Source organism: Equus przewalskii, chromosome 10, assembly GCF_037783145.1.
Source record: "Equus przewalskii isolate Varuska chromosome 10, EquPr2, whole genome shotgun sequence".
NCBI classification, from domain to species: Eukaryota; Metazoa; Chordata; class Mammalia; order Perissodactyla; family Equidae; genus Equus; species Equus przewalskii.
Window position 1 is genome coordinate 25,071,367 of NC_091840.1, and position 19,187 is coordinate 25,090,553.

The window sequence follows — 19,187 nt, forward strand, 5'->3', positions numbered from 1 at the left end:
AAGTTCCAGAGATGCATTGCACAACAATGTGAATATTGTAGTTAAAACTACTGAATTGTACACTTAGAACTGGTGAAGATGGTAAATTCTGTTATATGTTTATGACCACAATTAAAAATTTCTTTAGCTGCCGCTGATAAGCCTCACCCCCCACAGGACCACACACACCTTCAACACAGTCCTGGTCTGTGCACACTTCCTAACCCCCTGGAGAGTATCCTGACGCCCCACTGCAAAGGCCCCCACCTCTCCACCAATGCCCCCCACAGTTCCCCTGGTCCTCACACAAGCTCTGCCCCACAGAGGCGGACACACTTGCATGCCAGTAGAGGATCAAGGCACCCAGTCAATGCAGGCCGACAAGTAGCCAGCAGGCTTGCTGTTGGGCAGGGCCAGTCCCTAGGGCAAGCTGCCTGCCCGGGCTGAACTGGATTAAATCTGTGTTCTAGTGGGTGTGGCAGACCCCTGGGCTAACAGGCCCAGGGAAGAACCTCAGTGGCATCCACCGGGGTCTGTGTCAGCACGCCAGGTCAGAACAATGGCCCCCACCAATGTCTCAGTCTCCAGAGAGGTCCCTCCTCTCACCAAGATGCCCCCAGAACCCACCAGATTTAGGAATCTCTCAAATCACATCAATAAGTGACAGGATGTCTCCTCTGGATTATCTACTGATTGGGTTATCCACGCCCTTCCCCCATAAAAGGGGAATCAGAGGCAGAAGTCACTGCATTTTCCAGCAAACCAGAGGCTGTCTGACATCTGGAGCGTGATGGGTCACCGGGACAAGTCTGCAGCCATGGAGGAACCTGCATCTACCTGTTTTCCAAGCCAGCCTATTCTGGGGAAGCTCAAAAGAAATATGATGCCCCAGACATCAGAGAGGAAAAGATAAGTTCATTTAGCTAAGATGAAGCTGGGACGTCGTGAAAGTTCTGCACTTCCTATAAGCCTCACCAGCTGCATATTCCAGAAGCCTGTCACAAAAATAACTTCTCATCCTGGCATTGAGGTCAGGTGCAGTCAAGGGAGGAGACCTTGCAGAAGCCCCACAAGTCTGTGCATCCAGGAGACTGCAGGGTCCCCAGGCCTGCAGCACTGGAGAACTTTTAAGTACTTTTGACATTACAAATACTTTAAAAATAATCGCTCCTCATAGTCCAGGTAAATCCCTCAGCCGTGTTGGGTGCTGGGTCTCTACACACCAGCCCTGAGCCCACCACTGCACAGTCTTCAGACTGGGCAGAGATGATCCCAGGAGCAGGCCTCTGTCTCCCACAGTCGGTTTACAGACAGTCGGTAACCTATGGAGATATCTGCAGACAGAATCAGAAAGTGAAAAAAACACGGGAGAGACTGGCTGAGGCCCTGAGGGCAGACAGGCTTGCCAGGGAGGCAGAGAGAGCAGGAGCCAGGAAGGATGTTCTGAGACGGGATGAAATAGGTCCAAATAGGCCCATTGTGCTGAAGAAGTCAAGAGGTGTGGCCCTGGGGAGGTGGTTCCTGTGAGCAGCCCTCGGTTTCACTCGCCTCTTTTAATGTCAATCCTGCTTCTTGCTCTGGACTGTGATGCTTTGTCATATTAAAATTGAACTTTACTAAAAATAAATAAACACTAGTTTCTTTAAAAAGGAAAAAGACGAGTGACAAACTGGGAGAAGCAATCTTTGCTACTTACACCACAGACAAAGGTGAACATGTATACATCAAGAGCTTCTAGCGGGCTGGCCCGGTGGCGCAGCGGGTAAGTTCGCACGTTCTGCTTCGGCGGCCCGGGGTTCGCTGGTTCGGATCCCGGGTGCGGACATGGCGCCACTTGACAAGCCATGCTGTGGTAGGCGTCCCACATATAAAGTAGAGGAAGATGGGCATGGACATTAGCTCAGGGCCAGGCTTCCTCAAAAAAAAAAAAAAAAAAAAAAGAGCTTCTAGAGAGAAGAAAAAACTCTGACAACCCCATAGAAGAGAAGGGCTGGAGCAGAGGTTCTCAAACTGTGGGCTGTAGGGCTCCTGAGGGTCCCAGGGACCCTCTCAGGGAGTCTACAGGGCAAAACTCTTTTCACAACAATATTAAGATGGTATTTGCCTTTTTCACTGAGCTAACATTTACACTGATGATGCAAAGACAACGATGGGCAAAAGCTGGCGCCTTAGCTTGGATTAGGGCAGCGGCAGCAAACTGGATTGGTGGCGGTTGTCCACCCCACCACCGCACACTCCCGGTACAAAAGACCCCGGGTCCCTTCAAATATCCCGGATGAAACAGTAAGAACGACTGATTTTTAAAACATTCTCAGCTTTTAAGTCTGTCTTTTTAATGAGATTTACGCATAAAACACGCTACATACAATGGCTGTTGTCTCAAGAAAAAGCACTTGTGCCGTCTGACTTGCGAGCTGAGCTGGCTGCTTTTTTGTGGAAATCTTTTTCACTTGAAGGAAAGGCTCATAAACTGTGGTTATTCAGACTTGTGTATCTGGCAGAAATCTTATCAAAAAATGGACCCGGTGATCCTGTCACTTCAAGAAAAACAGCTGGGAGTATTTGTTGCTAGTAAAAAAATTCAAGTTTTAGAAAAATTAGAACTTTGTAAAACTTCTTTCCACCACCAGGAGCTTGACAGCCTTTTATGAAGAGACTTTTCTGATGAGATTGGTGCTGATATTAATGAATGTGAATTACTGATATTGCATCATGAAATGTATCAACATTTGGAAGATCAGAGCATGACTCCGTGGACTAATATTTTCCATGTGACCACAGCATGATGTTATCTGACCATGCCTGGGTAAAGGATCCATTCAAAGTGCAAGACGTACCAGTGGATTTTAAGGTAGCAGAGTACGAAAAATTCATTTGTTCCAGATTCCACATTGTGACCAACCTTTTAAGAACTACCACATCTTGGAGCTGCCCCCGTGGCCGAGTGGTTAAGTTCGCGTGCTCCGCTGCAGGCGGCCCAGTGTTTCTTGGTTCGAATCCTGGGCGCGGACATGGCACTGCTCATCAAACCACACTGAGGCGGCGTCCCACATGCCACAACTAGAAGGACCCACAATGAAGAATAGACAACTGTGTACCGGGGGGCTTTGGGGAGAAAAAGGGGAAAAATAAAATCTTTAAAAAAAAAAAGAACTACCACATCTTGATTTTGGTGTAGTATCAAAGATGAATATCCACAATTATCTGAAAAAGCAATTAAAATATTTCTCCCTTTTCCAACTACATATCTGTGTGAGGCCATATTTTCTTCATACACTTCAATCAAACAACATATCATAACAGTTTGTATGCGGAAACAAATATAAGAATTCTTTTGTCTTCTATTAAGCTAGACATTAAAGAGATATGCGAAAATGTAAAGTTCTGCCACACTTCTCATATATTTTGTTTTGAAAAACATAGTTATTTTTCATAAAAATATGCTATTTGTGTTAACATGTAATGGGTTTATTATTTTCCTTTTAAATGAACAAATAAATACTTTTTAAATTCTCAAATTGAATTCCCGAAATGGTAAACATTGATAGGTATAACCCACAAAAACAAAAGCTCTTTGGGGTCCTCAATAATTTTTAAGATTATAAAGGGGTCCTGAGACCGATAGAGAACCACTGATTCGGGCAGTCATCAACAAATAGCTGTTAATATCCCCCAAAAGAAAGGTGACGAGCTCTTCTGTGCCCCGCCTCCCTGATGGAAGGACACGCACCATCACCTATGAAGTAGTTTTCTCAGAAAAATCTAACCTGAATCTGATTGAGCCTCTTGATCTAACTAAAAATTTATATTTATTTATTTAAAAATTTTTTTGAGGAAGATTACCCCTGAGCTAACATCCACCGCCAACCCTCCTCTTTTTGCTGAAGAAGATTGGCCCTGAGCTAACATTCATGCCCATCTTTCTCCATTTTTTCATATGTGAGACGCCTGCCACAGCATGGCTTGAGAAGCAGTGCATAAGTCTGTGCCCGGGATCCAAACCTCGAGCGTGCGAACTTAACCTCTGTGCCACCCGGCTGGCCCCAACTACAAATTTCTAGAATACAAAGGGGACAAAGGAATGTGATGCCAGGGGACTGAAAACATACAGTCCAGGTGTGACAAATCCACACTGCATAGGATAAACAACTCAGTTCCTTCAACAAATAAGTTGCAAGAGAAAATAAAAGAGAGATGCAGGGAAATCTATATGTGAAAAGGAACTTAGGAGACATATCAACCAACGTTTGGACCTTATTTGGATCCTACTTTGATCCTTAAAAAAAAAAAAGACAATGGGGAAATTTAAACACTGTGGACATTTGGTGGTATTAAAGAGTGATTGCTCCTTTTTTAGCTGTGGTGATGGGATTGTGTGTGTGTGTGAGAACCCTTATCTATCGGTGCCAGTGACGCCTCAGTCAAGGAAGCAGAACTACTATGAGTATTATAGAGTGAGGAATTTATTGCAGGAATTAACACCATTGCGGGACAAGCGGGAGAGGTAAAGTTCCCAAAAGGATCAGAGAAAAGTCACTACCCAGCCTTGGCACATGTGAATGACTTGGACCTTGCGAGAATCCATAAGCAGTTGTGGTGGCTTTCTTTCTGGCGCATTTGTTAAGTTTTCAGATGGGCCTGACTCTGCCACATGTATTATTTAGGAGCTGGCAAAGGCTTGATGACAGAGATATCTCTCTAGCCTTTCCTGCATCAGCGATTGGCTCTCACATGTGGCAGGGCCATCTCGTAAGTTTAAGTCCTTACAGACAGGCTGACACAGGTCTGTCTGGCCTGAGGAGAATCTCTGCTGAGGGGTGTTTCTCCACCCCTGTGATGGATTTGCTCCTTCTCAGGAACTGTGCAGGAGGCATGACCTCTCTGGCACCTGCACAAAGAATTTCTCCTATCTCCCTACCCCCTACCCCTACCCCCCAGGTTATTCCTGTGCCACTCAGCTGCTGCACTGCTGATGACATTAAAGATGCCTTCCTTAGCAGGCACGGGAGCAGCAGATAGAGCTGGTGGAAATCCCAGAGCACTCTGACATCAAGCAGATTGCACAGCCAGGAGCAGCGTATTTTTTTTTTTTTTAAAGATTTTATTTTTTCCTTTTTCTCCCCAAAGCCCCCCGGTACATAGTTATGCATTCTTCGTTGTGGGTTCTTCTAGTTGTGGCATGTGGGACGCTGCCTCAGCGTGGTCTGATGAGCAGTGCCATGTCCGTGCCCAGGATTCGAACTAACGAAACACTGGGCCGCCTGCAGCGGAGCGCGCGAACTTAACCACTCGGCCACGGGGCCAGCCCCAGGAGCAGCGTATTTTTATGTTGAACTTGACACAGGAGAGAAGCTTTTCCATAGAATTAAAAAGAATTTTCCTTTGCAATTTGGAAGGGAGGTCCTGGCCGGTGAAGCCATCCTTAATATTCCTGACAAGTCTGACTGGAGGCAGTGTCAGATCAGCAAGGAAGAGGAGGAGACCCTGGCTCGCTGCTTCTGGAAAGACTTTGAGCCCTTTGACTTCACTCTGGACGACTAAGCAAAGGGAAAAACACTTTATGAACGTCACAGGAATTAGTAGCAGCCTGTTTTTTAAGAAACTACAGTCTCCCATGGGGACTGTTTTCCTGCCTCTTTCTTTGTGCATTCCCATGGAAGCTGCCTGCTGCAAGAGGCCTCAGATTGAATATTTTTTGGAAAAAGTCACATTCTAGGATGAAAATCCTATATTAGAAGCACGTCTGTCAGCTCCAAGTACAGCTTGTGTTTATCAACATTTTCAAAAACAGTTAAACTATCAAATAAAATCCAAATGCTTTTCCAAAAAAAAAAAAAAAAAACCAGAATCCATAAGCATTCATTTTCTGGAGTACAACCACAAAGAGAGTTGGTGGAGAAGAGTATGAAAGGTTGTTAGTTCTTCGTGGCTACCACTGCTGTGAGGTCACAGAGAAAGTTCTGGTAGTGAACTGGAGGTTGCTCGTCAGCAAGGTCAGTAGTTAGGAAGAAGGACTGGACCCAGAGTAGGGAGAAAGAGGACCAAGTGGATGGAATTTGCCAGTATCTCGGCTGTCCTTCACTGCCCCTGACAAAGTACAACCCTCAGAGCATAAAGGCTGCTGCTTTCTTTCTGCCTCCCAAATCTTATGCAAATTTCTCTTGCGGCCTTCCATAACCTGGCATCACACGAGGAAAGGAATTCCGGGGAACCGGTTCCAGCTCAGTTAAGTTGAGTGCAAAACTACTACATTACCCTTCAGAGATACGTACTAGACTATTTACTGATGAAGTGATATGATGTCCAGATTTGCTTCACAATGGTTTGGGAAGGGAGGGAAATCGGTGGAGAAATAGATAAATCCATTTTGTCCGTGAATAGAAGGTGGGCAATGGGTACATGGAGATTCATTTTACTATCCTCTTTGTTTTTTATATCTGCTTGGAATTTTTCTATAATTAAAAAGCTTTACTTTTTAAGTTTTGAGCCGCCCCCCCCTACCCCGCGGCATTGTTTCCTTTGGAGTATCATTAGATTTGTGGATTTTATTTTATTCAATGTGTCTTTTTTCTTTTCTTTTTTTTTTTTGAGGAAGATTAGCCCTGAGCTAACATCTGTTGCCAATCCTCCTCTTTTTGCTGAGGAAGACTGGCCCTGAGCTAACATCCATGCCCATCTTCCTCTACTTTATATGTGGGATGCCTGCCACAGCATGGCTTGCCAAGCGGTGCCATGTCCGTGTCTGCACCTGGGATCCGAACCAGTGAACCCCGGGCTGCCGAAGCGGAATGTGCGAATTTAACCGCTGCGCCACGGGGCCAGCCCCATTGTTGTCCTTTTTCAAACTTCTTATATGATTGCTTAATTTATTCCTTTTATGTCTTGTGATTAGAAATTTGTATTTAAATTCAAATTTTCCTCTTAGTATAGTTTTAGTGTGTTCCATAGTTTTAATATGCAGTGTCTTTACTATCTTTATATTCTTCTTCTGATACTGTCCTTTATTCAAGAGTTGCTTTGGAAAGTTGTGTGTTTTTTCATTTCTATTGAGTTAATGATAGTTTACAATCTTGTGAAATTTCTTGTGAAATATGTTGTACATTATTGTTTGTCAGTCGTGTTGTAGGTGCACCCCTTCACCCTTTGTGCCCACTCCCCACACCACCTTTCCCCTGGTAGCCACTAATCTGTTCTCTTTGTCTACATTTTTAAATTCCTCATATGAGTGGGGTCATACAGAGATGTCCTTCTCTATCTGGCTTATTTCACTTAACATAATTCCCTCAAGGTCCATCCACATTGTTGCAAATGGGACGATTTTGTTCTTTTTTACGGCTGAGTGGTATTCCATTGTATATATGTACCACATCTTCTTTATCCAATCATCAGTTGATGGGCACTTAGGTTGCTTCCATGTCTTGGCTATTGTAAATAATGCTGCAATGAACATAGCAGTGCATGGGACTTTTGGAATTGCTGATTTCAAGCTCTTTGGATAAATACCCAGTAGTGGGATAGCTGGGTCGTATGGTAGTTCTATTTTTAATTTTTTGAGGAATCTCCATACTGTTTTCCATAGTGGCTGCACCAGTTTGCATTCCCACCAGCAGTGTATGAGGGTTCCTTTTTCTCCACAACCTCTCCAACATTTGTTACTATTTGTTTTAGTTATTTTTGTCATTCTCATGGGTGTAAGGCAGTATCTTAGTGTAGTTTTGATTTGCATTTCCCTAATGATCAGTGATGATGAACATCTTTTCATGTGCCTATTGGCCATCCATATATCTTCTTTGGAGAAATGTCTGTTCATGTCTCCTGCCCATTTTTTGATTGGGTTGTTTGATTTTTTTGTTGTTGAGTTGTGTGAGTTCTTTATATATTATGGATATTAAGCCTTTGTCAGATGTATGACTTGCAAATATTTTTTCCAAGTTAGTGGGTTGTTTTTTTGTTTCAATCCTGTTTTCCTTTGCCTTGAAGAAGCTCTTTAGTCTGATGAAGTCCCATTTGTTTATTCTTTCTATTGTTTCCTTTGTCTGAGAAGACATGGTGTCTGAAAAGATCCTTTTAATACTGATGTCAAAGAGTGTACTGCCTACATTTTCTTCTAGAAGCCTTATGGTTTCAGGTCTCACCTTTAGGTCTTTGATCCATTTTGAGTTTATTTTGGTGAATGGTGAAAAAGAATGGTCAATTTTCATTCTTTTACATGTGGCTTTCCAGTTTTCCCAGCACCATTTGTTGAAAAGACTTTCTTTTCTCCATTGTAGGCCCTCAGCTCCTTTGTTGAAGATAAGCTGTCCATAGATGTGTGGTTTTATCTGTAGGCTTTCAATTCTGTTCCATTGATCTGTGCACCTGTTTTTGTACCAGTACCATGCTGTTTTGATTACTGTAGCTTTGTAGTATGTTTTAAAGTCAGGGATTGTGATGCCTCCTGTTTTGTTCTTTTTTCTCAGGATTGCTTTAGAAATTCGGGGTCTTTTGTTGCCCCATATGAATTTTAGGATTCTTTGTTCTAATTCTGTAAAGAATGTCATTGGGATTCTTATTGGGATTGTGTTGAATCTGTAGATTGCTTTAGGTAGAATGGACATTTTAACTATGTTTATTCTTCCAATCTATGTACATGAAATGTCTTTCCATCTCTTTATGTCATCATCCATTTCTTTCAGAAAAGCTTTGTAATTTTCATTGTATAGATCTTTCACTTCTTTAGTTAAATTCACCCTGAGGTATTTTATTCTTTTCGTTGTGATTGTGAATGGTATTGTGTTCTTGAGTTCTTTTTCTGTTAGTTTATTATTAGAGTATAGAAATGCTACTGATTTATGCAAATTGATTTTATACCCTGCAACTTTGCTGTAGTTGTTGATTACTTCTAAAAGATTTCCAATGGATTCTTTGGGGTTTTCTATATATAAGGTCATGTCATCTGCAAACAGTGAGAGTTTCACTTCTTCCCTTCCTATTTGGAGTCCTTTTATTCCTTTTTCTTGCCTGATTGCTCTGGCCAAAACCTCCAGTACTATGTTGAATAAGAGTGGTGATAGAGGGCATCCTTGTCTCATTCCTGTTTTCAGGGGGATGGTGCTCAGTTTTTGCCCAGTGAGTATGATGTTGGCTGTGGGTTTGTCATATATGGCCTTTATTATGTTGAGGTAGTTCCCTTCTATCCCCATTTTGTTCAGAGTTTTTATCATAAATGGCTGTTGGATCTTGTCAAATGCTTTCTCTGCATCTGTTGAGATACCGTGTGTTTTTTATTCCTCAGTTTGTTGATGTGGTGTATCACAGTGATTGATTTGCGGATGTTGAACCATCCCTGTGTCCCTGGTATGAATCCCACTTGATCATGATGTATAATCCTTTCAATGACTTGCTGAATTCAGGTTGCCAAAATTTTGTTGATTTCTGCAATTTCTTATGCTGGGTTTCTTAGATTTTTCCTTATTTATGTTTTGTGTCTCTCTTCTGTTTTTTAGTTTAGTGGCTACCCTGAAGTTTGTATTCAGAATCTCGTGCATAACATAGTCCATTTTCATGGGGTCTCTTACTTCCTTAGCCTAGACTGATTCAATCCCTTTCCTCCTCCCCTCCTAAATTATTATTTTCATCTCTTATTCCAACTTGTGCTGTGAATTTGTGATTAGAGTGATAAGATTGTCTTTGCTTTGGTGATTTCCTTCCCTTTATCCTAATGTTATAGTTGAATATTTGCTATCCTATTCTGATTCTATCTGTCTCCCTACTCTGTGTTTTGTGAACCCTTTCTCCATTTCTTTTCTTTTTTCAGGTATGAGGGCCTTCTTGAGGATTTCTTGTAGTGAAGGTCTTGTGGCTACGAAGTCCCTTAGCTTTTGTTTGTCTGGAAAAGCTTTAACTTCTCCCTCATATCTGAAGGATATTTTTGCTGGATAGAGTATTGTTGGCTGAAGATTTTCATCCTTTAAAGTTTTGAATATGTCATTCCAATCTCTCCTAGCTTGTAAGGTTTCTGTAGAGAAATCTGCTGAAAGTCTGATAGGAGTTCCTTTGTAGGTTATTTTCTTTTACCTTGCTGCCCTGAGTATTCTTTCTTTGTCATTCATTTTTGTCATTTTTAGTACTATATGCCTTGCAGTAGGTCTTTTTACATTGACAAATCTAGATCTGAAAGCTTCCTCCACACACATTTCTCTCTCAATCCCTAGATTTGGGAAATTCTCTTCTATTATTTTGTTGAGCACACTTTCTGCTCCATTTTCCTTTTCCACGCCCTCAGGAATTCCAATGATTCTTAAGTTGTATTTTCCCATTGAGTCGGCTATTTCTCTGAGATTTTCTTCAGTTTTTTAAATTCTTAGTTCTCTTTCTTCCTCTGTCTGGAGCCATTCAGCCTGTCTATCTTCGATTATGCTAATTTGCTCCTCTATGGTGTCTACATGGGCATTCAGGGAATCCATATTCTATTTATCTGATCCATTGTATTTTTCATCTCTAGTATTTCTGATTGATTCTTCTTTATAGTTTCAATCTCTTTTGTGAAGTAACTCCAGAACTCGTTGACTTGTTTCTCTATATTTCCCTTTACCTCATTGAGTTTTTTGATGATAGCTATTCTGAACTCATTTTCACTTAGTTTACCTATTTCCAAGTCCTCAGGACATACTTCTGTGTTTTTATTGTTTTCCTTTTGGTCTGGAGCTTTTATAAATTGCTGGATGGTAGAGGAGCAGTTTTTGCGCATGATGCTATTATTCGGTTGCAGTTACAGCTAGTCGCCACTAGATGGACATGGAGAGCCACGCATTCTGAGCCCTGCGCCATCAGCCATGATGGCGGCGTGCAGAGTGGGTTGAGGGAGGAGGGGCACTTTCTGTCTCATGCAAACCTGGATTCCGATCAGCTCTGCTCTCTGGTTTCCTGGGGCCCTGGCTTGATGGGGTGCCCCCACGGGAAAGCTTTCCCCCCTTACAGCGTTTCATGTGCATGGGTCTGTGGGAGTCCTGGACTGTTCCCCCATGGCACGGCCCCTCCCCCACTCCTTCCCTCACCTGCCACAGCGATCCCAGCCTCTAGGGGCGGGAGCGAAGTTCCCTCCCACCCCGTTCCAGCTCCTCTGAGGGGCGCTGCAGCCTCTCCACCCTCCATTGTTTGGCTGCTGTGGATCTCTGACGGTTTCTGTGTTATCAGGATTTTTTTTGGTTGGAAAGTAGTTGCTCCTTTTGGTTGTAATTTGAAGGGGAGAGAGTCCTGGGAGAGCTTACGCTGCCATGTCACTGACGTCCTGGGAAGTTTTTAAAACTTTTTCATGTTGTTGGAGGGAGGGGGCTTGTTATAAGGTTACATTTTGATCGCAGTGTCAAGAGTATATGATCTGGGGCCGGCCAGTGGCCGAGTGGTTGGGTTTGCGTGCTCGGCTGTGGTGGCCCAGGGTTTCCCGGGTTCAGATCCTGGGCGGGAACATGGCACTGCTCATCAAGCCACGCTGAGGCAGTGTCCCACGTGCCACAATTAGAAGGGCGCACAACTAAAAATGTACAGCTGTGTACTGGGGGGGTTTGGGGAGAAAAAGGAAAAACAAAATCTTTAAAAAAAAAAAGAGTATACGATCTGAACAATTTCTACTTTATTATAGTTTTCTTCGTGTCCAAATATGTGGCCAATTTTTGTAAATGTTCCTGAAACTCTTTAACAGAATATGAATTCTATCATTCACTTGCTTTACTGCTTTATATATTTTTGAGACTTGATCTCTTAAAGACTGAGATGTTAGAATGTGAGGTGTTAAATATGAGAATGTTAGAAACTATGACTATCTTTGCATTTCTAATCCTTCTCCTTTCATATCCTGCCATTCTCTGCTCGGTGTGCTTTAATGCGATTATTTAGTGGATAAAGTTCATGACCACTACCTCTGTTTTGTGGATCATGCACTTGCTCATTATAAGTGATCATTTCTGTCCTATTTAATACTTTTTTTTGTCTTTAATTCAACTATCTGACATTAATATTGCAAACCTTGCTCTCCTTTTTTTTCTCTTGGGATGTTTTTGCCCATTCTTTTATTTGTGACTTTTCTGAGTCTTTTTGTTGCAATGTGATTCTTTACTGTTTTATTTATCAAATCAATTTTAGTAAATAGGATAAGATATAGGTTTAACTTATATTTTCCCTCAACTTAGTATTTCCGTATGTATGACACAATCAAGTAATTTATTCCATAATCAAGAAAAAAGATTTTAACAGAATTTGCTCTTTTGTGTCCCAACAGCTCTAGATTTCCATGGCTCCTCAAGTTGTCAGTCTTAATCGCAGGACTTGGCATTGTTTTATTTACATTCAGAAGTGTGCCCCTTCTCGCACAGTTCAATAGCCTCATACCAGGGCTCCCACGTCCTGCTCCAGCCATCCAGATGCTGAGGCTTCTGCCTGAGGAACGTCTCAGGAACCTCTTTACCTACAATGGAATCTGGTGAGATAGCAATGTCCCCTCTCTTCCCCTTGGTCCAACACCTCCCTTGCTCCTCCTGTGGTTTACTCTGCCCTGTTGAGCCCATTTTCCTGATGGCTTCCTACCTTCCTGAACCTGTACTGGTTGCTAAAGTAATTCCAAACTGTGGGACCAGGAGAGGACTTGGTCTGCAGGCCACAGGCTCTCTTCTCTACAGCACCCGGCAAAGTCCCTTAAAACTCTGGAGGGCCTGTTTCACCAAAACTATAGGAAAGATGCTGCCTTTCTGGCCCACTCGCCTCCTCTTCTGGTGGGGCTGAGATGCCACTGACATTCGTACAACTCTCAAGTTTAAAGAATTTTGGTGCAGGAGATAATTCAAGAGAGGGGACCTTCTTCCCCTCCTCCCTTCCCTCCCCTCTCTGTGTCTCTGAGGGGCCGCTGCTAGGATTCCAGGGTCTCAGCCCAGCTGGGACAGCCGGGTACAGGAAGGGGGAGTCTCAGGGTGAATGACACACTGGATTGACCTCAGGTTCTCTCCCCACCAGCCCGCCCACCCATCCATGTTCACAGTCCTCTTGTTTGTTCTAGGCTGTTCCCGAAAAATCAGTGCAAATGTGAAGTCACCAAACCTCAGGGCTATGACTTTCAGAGTGCCTATGACCAGAGTGACCTCCCTGCGGTGAATGCGAGGAGACAGGCTGAATTTGAACACTTTCAGAGGAGGTAATGCAGACTGTGAGGGCTCTTGGGTCCCGAGGTGAGCAAAAGCTCTCTACTCTGCCCGGAGGGCACGGGTGGGAGAGAAAAGGAAGGAACTTTCTCTTTTGCAGGGGTCCCTGGGAGGAACTATTAGGAATAAACCAAGGAAAGAGAACTGAGGAAACAATCCTTAAATGAAGGTTTATAAAACTTGGCACGTCTACAACATTTCCTAATAAAACAGGAGCAAAGGAAGGAAGATAGTTTGAAACGTCCGTGTGGTGATGGTGGCACCACGATGGCAGGTGACAGTGTAGTCTCACCAAGTTGCACCATCTACGTCATTTATATGTTGAGAACATACTGTCCCCCTGTGATGTGCAAGGCCCGGGGTTAAACCCTCGGGGTGTATTGACTAGGACTGTTGGTTGAAAAGAGCAGAAATTGATTCTGGTTGGCTTATGTCAAGAGGGAATTTGTGGGAAGGATGTTGGGATCTCACCAGATCTACTGGTGGTAAGATGACCTGGCTGGGAAATCGAGAACCAAGGGTTGGGGCCGGCCCTGTGGCCGAGTGGTTAAGTTCACGTGCTCCGCTTCAGTGACCCAGGGTTTTCCCCGTTCGGATCCTAGGCACTGACATGGCACTGCTCATCAGGCCACGCTGAGGCGGTGTCTCACACAGCACAACTAGAAAAGGACCTAAAACTGGAATATACAACTATGCACAGGGGGTCTTTGGGGAGAAGAAGAAGGAAAAAAAAGATTGGCAACAGATGCTAGCTCAGGTGCCAATCTAAAAAAAAAAACCAAGGGAGCACAGAAGAGCAGGCCCTTCCATTTTTTTTTTTTTTTTTTTTAGCAATCATTTATGAGTTACAGTGGAAGGCGTGCTACAAATTAAAAAAAGTTGCACTGTGATTAAGGACTTGAACTCTAGAAGAGCCTGGATGGCAAACTGCTTAACCCCACAGTACTTGAGTATCTTCATATGAAAAACTGTAATAGAGATGCCTCCTTCATAGGCTTACTGTAAGGTGCATTGTGTTAACATACAAAGAGCTAGTAACTCATAAGGGGACCGACGTGGAGAAGCTCTGCAGAAATATTACCTACTATTATCGTTGTGGTTTATTATTAATATTATCATTCTTCTAGTTCCTCCAGGCAATACGTAATACATTAAGAGATACACAAATCACCTAAATATCTGATTATTGTAAGTGCTATTTGGAGATGTAAATTAAAATATTGTGGTGGAATGCTACCTGATGGCATAAAATTTCATGGGATGATGTTGGAAGGTGACCTTGAACTCTGCTTTGTATATCAAGCAGGAGTCCACCACGATCCCCCATGAAAGAGCATCCCAGAAGGAAGACTAACGTAGGGCCCAGAGTCAGGGTGGGCCTGTCGAGATGGCTGCATGACAAGCAAGCGGGCCCTGTCTCTGGGAGCCTAGTAAGTTGGGGGAAGGCTGATGGTATGTGAGCCCAGAGAGAGGCCAGTCATGACAGCCGTTGTAAGCCAAGAGGAGGAGTGTGTATTTTGCTTTCTGGGTAATGCAAAGAATTGAACAGTTTTAAAAAGTGGCAAGTTATCATCTGAGATACTTTTGTAAAATATCACTCTGGCTTTTCTGTGGAGACTACGTGGTAGGGAAGGTATAGGGAAGACCAGAAACCTGCTGAGTATCGGGTGGAAGGTAAACATTCCTTCTATGCTGGAGCAGATGTTGTCTGTGCCTGTGTGATGAACAGTCCCGGGTCACTGCCTTGCTGCTCGGTTGACTGAGCCTAAGGCATGAAACAGGGAAGAGGAAGGGTGAGTCAGGCCCCTCCATGGTTAATTTCAGGAATCAGCTACTACCCCCTAAGCTGCATACAAATGAAAGGCTCCCCAGAAAAGAGAACACAGGAAGGAGTATTGAAAATCTGAAAGCTGGTAGAATACATAGATGATTCTGGCATGGATTTGAACCCTGGTGCCACCCAGCTGTGCGAGGAACAATAGGGCTCAGGAGTTAGTGCTCAGGTGTGCACATTGCAGGAGGTGCATGGTGGGGGAAGGGAGAACAGGAGATTGGAGGGGGTGAGATGGAGCACACAGGGAGGGATAAGAGGACATGAGGTGGGTGACTGTTGGGAGGAGTACTGATCTGGAGGGAGCTGGGGAGAAGGAATTATAAGAAGGAACTAACTGCGAACACGGAAGGCCAAGGAGCTGGCCGTGTTCTCACCTGCTCCCTCCTTCCCCTGTGGAATTGCCCAGCTCTTTTAGGATTTACCTGGCAATACAGTTATGAACAAAAACAGAGCCCAGTGGTAACTACTGATGTGAACCAGGTCTCCTGCCAATAAGGAAGTGGCTGAGTAGGGACACACCCGGGTCCTACCAGGGCCACAAATCTTTGTCAATTAGCTAATGAAACACACTGAACACCAGCTTTGAGCAAGGCGCTGAGTTAGGTACAAAGATAAATGTGACCTAGATCCTGCTGTCAATGAGTTTACGATATGACAGAGAGGAGACAATCAGTGTGCCCTCCCCCAGGTGGCGTCCGTTCTCCGCATCTGTCTCCGTGTGCCGCCATCATTACGGATGCTGGAACCGGTGTTGAGTGAATGTGGGTGGTGAGGCCCATAGAATGTATTCAGCAAACTGTGTAGAACTCAAGGGTTCAATTCAAAGCTCAAGATTATAACAGCAGTCAGAGAGAGTGAAATGGTCGTTCTTAGGAGGGAGAGCAGCTTCCAGCTCTGAGAACTGAAAAAAGGAAGTTGAGAAGAAGGTGACCTTCAGAGCTGGCCTCATATCTGTTACTGAGCAGATGACCCAGTGTGCTAGTTGTTGGTATCTGGTCTGGGTTCTCCTCCTTCCAGGAATGGGGCTTTACTTTCCTATTATCCCCAGTTTAGTGCAGGGCGTGGCAGTCAAGAAATGAGTGAATAATGGGACGTGAAGTCATGTGTGGCTCTGAGCAGAGCTCTGGATGGGAGTCACTTCCTGAAGAAAAGGGAGCAATTCAGACGACAATGCTTCAGGCGTTCAAAAGAATGAAGTAGATCTAGATATACCAGGAGGGAAGGAGTTCTACTATCTATTATGTTGAAAGAGCAAGGTGTGGTATGCGACCATGCATGTTTTTAACAGGGGAGGGAATGTGTGTGTAGGAGTGTTTGCGTGTGTTGGGGGAGAGGTATGAATAGTGGTGGTAAGTGTTTAACAATGGACTTTTGACAGTGGCCTGTAGTGTTTGCTGGTTTCTGTGGTTTAATAATCATACTGTGGTTGATTTCAAGCTACCAACGTGACATCATGAACGCAGAGTTGGGAAGAGCTTCTCAGTAGGTCACCATGACACAGTATCTCTACCACGCAGATGCAATAAATAACCTCAAGAGCAGGGGTAATAGTAAAATGTAAAGTAATTAGGAAGTGATGGGTTTTGAGTGTTTATTACCTTTGTTTTCATTATACTTAAGTGTATATAATTTAATTTTTATTAATGGCTATGTTTAATGGCTGGCTTGAAAAATTCTGAAAATTCAACAATTGACTCTCTTGATATATATATCAAGGCCTCTTGATGGGAGCAAGTGGGCAGGATTTTGCCTTACAAGCCCCTTTCACACAAAGCATCCACGCTTACCAATGGACAGTGGGCTGGGCAAGTCACTGAGGTACCACCTTTCAGTGGCTGACATACTGGCCATCAATTTAGGGGTATCCAAGAGGCTCCAGCTCTGGGATAAGTTTTCTGCCATTCAGTCCCCCATGTTTAGGAAGGAAGTTCTTGCTTTGGGCTCACGGTGTCTTTCTTCTCACCCCAACCTTTCAAGCGCTCAAGGTCTTCATATTTTCCCCCCTAGTCTGAGGGACACCCCCCAGTTTTAATTACACCCTGAATAAACTACACTCAGATGCAAAAACTCCATCTGCAGGCTCACCCTAATCCTTTGCACACTGCTGACAGTCCAGTGGCTTCTTGCTGGGGTGGGGTGGGTCTGGAGCTTGTAGGTTGGATAAGACTCAGTTTACCTGAGTTTTTACCTGGCAATACAGGTGTAAGCCAAGCTCTCACAGCCTGGATGCTGCATCCCTAATAAATATCATCAGAGGGGACCAGCTGGCTCTTGGGCCAGGAGGCTGGACACTGACACTCTCAGTGGCTGCCCATGTCCCTGCCCCACATTCTCCCAGCCCTGTTCTTAGCAAAACACACCAGTCAACAAGGATTGTTTCCACATTCTCTGTCCCACACACTCTCTTCCTCCGAGCTTCATTTAGCATCTTCAGGCTGGAAACTCTCCACCCTTAGCTCAGCAAGTACCAACTTGACTGGCGGGGATCAGTGGTTCCCAAAGTGTTTCTGTCTCAGCACACCTGGGGGAATGGGGCCCGCTACAACTTCTTGGTAATAGCAAGTAGTGGTTCTTCTGGGAGTGATGGGAGGTGGGGCTGGGTAGTAGACAGGATTGTGTAGTTTGAGAAAGCCCTTCCAGCAAGCCTGTTACTTCCCTGTCTCCACTCCACTAGGTTGACAATCCCTGCCTTGTATTAATTTCCAGAACTTGTTGCTCCTAAATGCTAGCTAAGCTGTGTGCCTTGACACTCTCATCTGACTGGTGGCTCCTGAGGGTGGAACTGTGTCGTTCTCCCATCAGCCCAAGGGCTCTGTGAGAGCTAAGCTGTCCTCCATCGGACTGCAAAGCTCATGATACTGGGGCTCTGTCTCCTCCCTTAGATTAGGGATTACCTGCAAGCTGACGCTGCTCTTAGCAGGATGTCTCCAGCCAAAGAGATCACGTATAGTAAATAACCCAGAATCTTTGGCTCCCTCGTGAATATCTCATAAGCAGTACAACTCTCTGGGGGTATGAATGGAGGTGCTTCATAACTTACGTGCTTCCTGCCATGTGAGGGAATCCAGCAAAACCTCGTTTGGAGATCACGTCTGGTATCCTCTGCCAGAGAGCCCATGTCTGATGTGGGAAGGCATTACCGGGGATAGGGGGCGGGATCCATCCAGGATGCCTATGGCCTCTGTGCTCTGTCTGTGCCTCTTAATTGTCTGTATCCATGAAATTATTAGTGGAGCTTGATACTGGGTGGATCTCTGATTCACGTGAGTCCGATTGGTTGGTCTGATCCTGTGTGTTAGCTCCACATTAGACTTCAGTTAAGAAGTAGTACATAGATAATGCTCCTTAAAAAAGTCCACTTGAACCAACCCCTTACCCCCATTCTCTTCCCTTCCTTATATGATACGCTCCCTTGCCAACCCAGCTGAGGAATCCACCATTGTGAGTTTGGTATATATTATTCCACACTATTTTTTATGCTGTTACACACACAGATGAACACACATAATCACAGACATATTATGTGCATATATATCCTTATAAACATATACTTGGGGTTTTGTGTGTATGTTTTTAGTGTAATTGGCACCATAAGAAATTACACTTTACAAGTTACAGATTACTGATATTTGCTTTTTTCATTCAATGATATATTTTTAAGAGCTAGCTATACATCTAGTTCATTCCTTTCAATTGTTGCACAGGTATGAATATGAAGACTGAATTTTATTAAGCTATTCTTCTATTGAAAGACATTCAAACTAAAAAAATCTTTCATTATGACATTTGCATAATTTATAATAACAATATTACATTCTATTTTTAAAAAGATTTTATTTTTCCTTTTTCTCCTCAAAGCCCCCTGGTACATAGTTGTATATTTTTAGTTGTGGGTTCTTCTAGTTGTGGCATGTGGGACACCGCCTCAGCATGGCCTGATGAGCAGTGCCATGTCCATGCCCAGGTTCCAAACCGGCAAAACCCTGGGCCGCTGCAGCGGAGCGTGCAAACTTAACCACTCGGCCACAGGGCCAGCCCCTATATTTACATTCTTATTTCATTAAGATGTGTATAAGGGTGCTCATTGCAAACAGTGCTGAGATGAACCTCTTTATGCCTGTCATGTTGTTTACACATGAAAGCGTTTCTCCCCTTCCTAGCATCTGAATTGCTCCAGCATAGAATATGCTTACTTCTACTTTTAA

The 19,187-nt window shown here is 43.9% G+C and overlaps 1 protein-coding gene, 1 non-coding gene and 1 pseudogene across 5 annotated transcripts in view; all 3 read left to right on the forward strand.

Annotated features, from left to right (window-relative positions):
• The window catches only part of B4GALNT2 (beta-1,4-N-acetyl-galactosaminyltransferase 2 (SID blood group)), a 66,418-nt gene that overhangs the window by 29,846 nt on the left and 17,385 nt on the right, over positions 1-19,187 (forward strand). For all 4 annotated transcript variants that reach the window (XM_070560612.1, XM_070560613.1, XM_070560611.1 and 1 more), the window contains exons 2-3: positions 12,236-12,436; positions 13,007-13,141. In XM_070560612.1, coding sequence (XP_070416713.1) covers positions 12,378-12,436; positions 13,007-13,141 — 194 coding nt within the window. In that variant the 5' untranslated portion in view covers positions 12,236-12,377. The remainder of the gene's footprint in view (positions 1-12,235; positions 12,437-13,006; positions 13,142-19,187) is intronic.
• On the forward strand, positions 673-1,640 carry LOC103551074 (putative methyl-CpG-binding domain protein 3-like 4; annotated as a pseudogene).
• LOC139074214 (small nucleolar RNA SNORA12) lies at positions 4,569-4,714 on the forward strand. Its single transcript, XR_011523752.1, has one exon. It is a non-coding gene; the product is annotated as a small nucleolar RNA SNORA12 (small nucleolar RNA).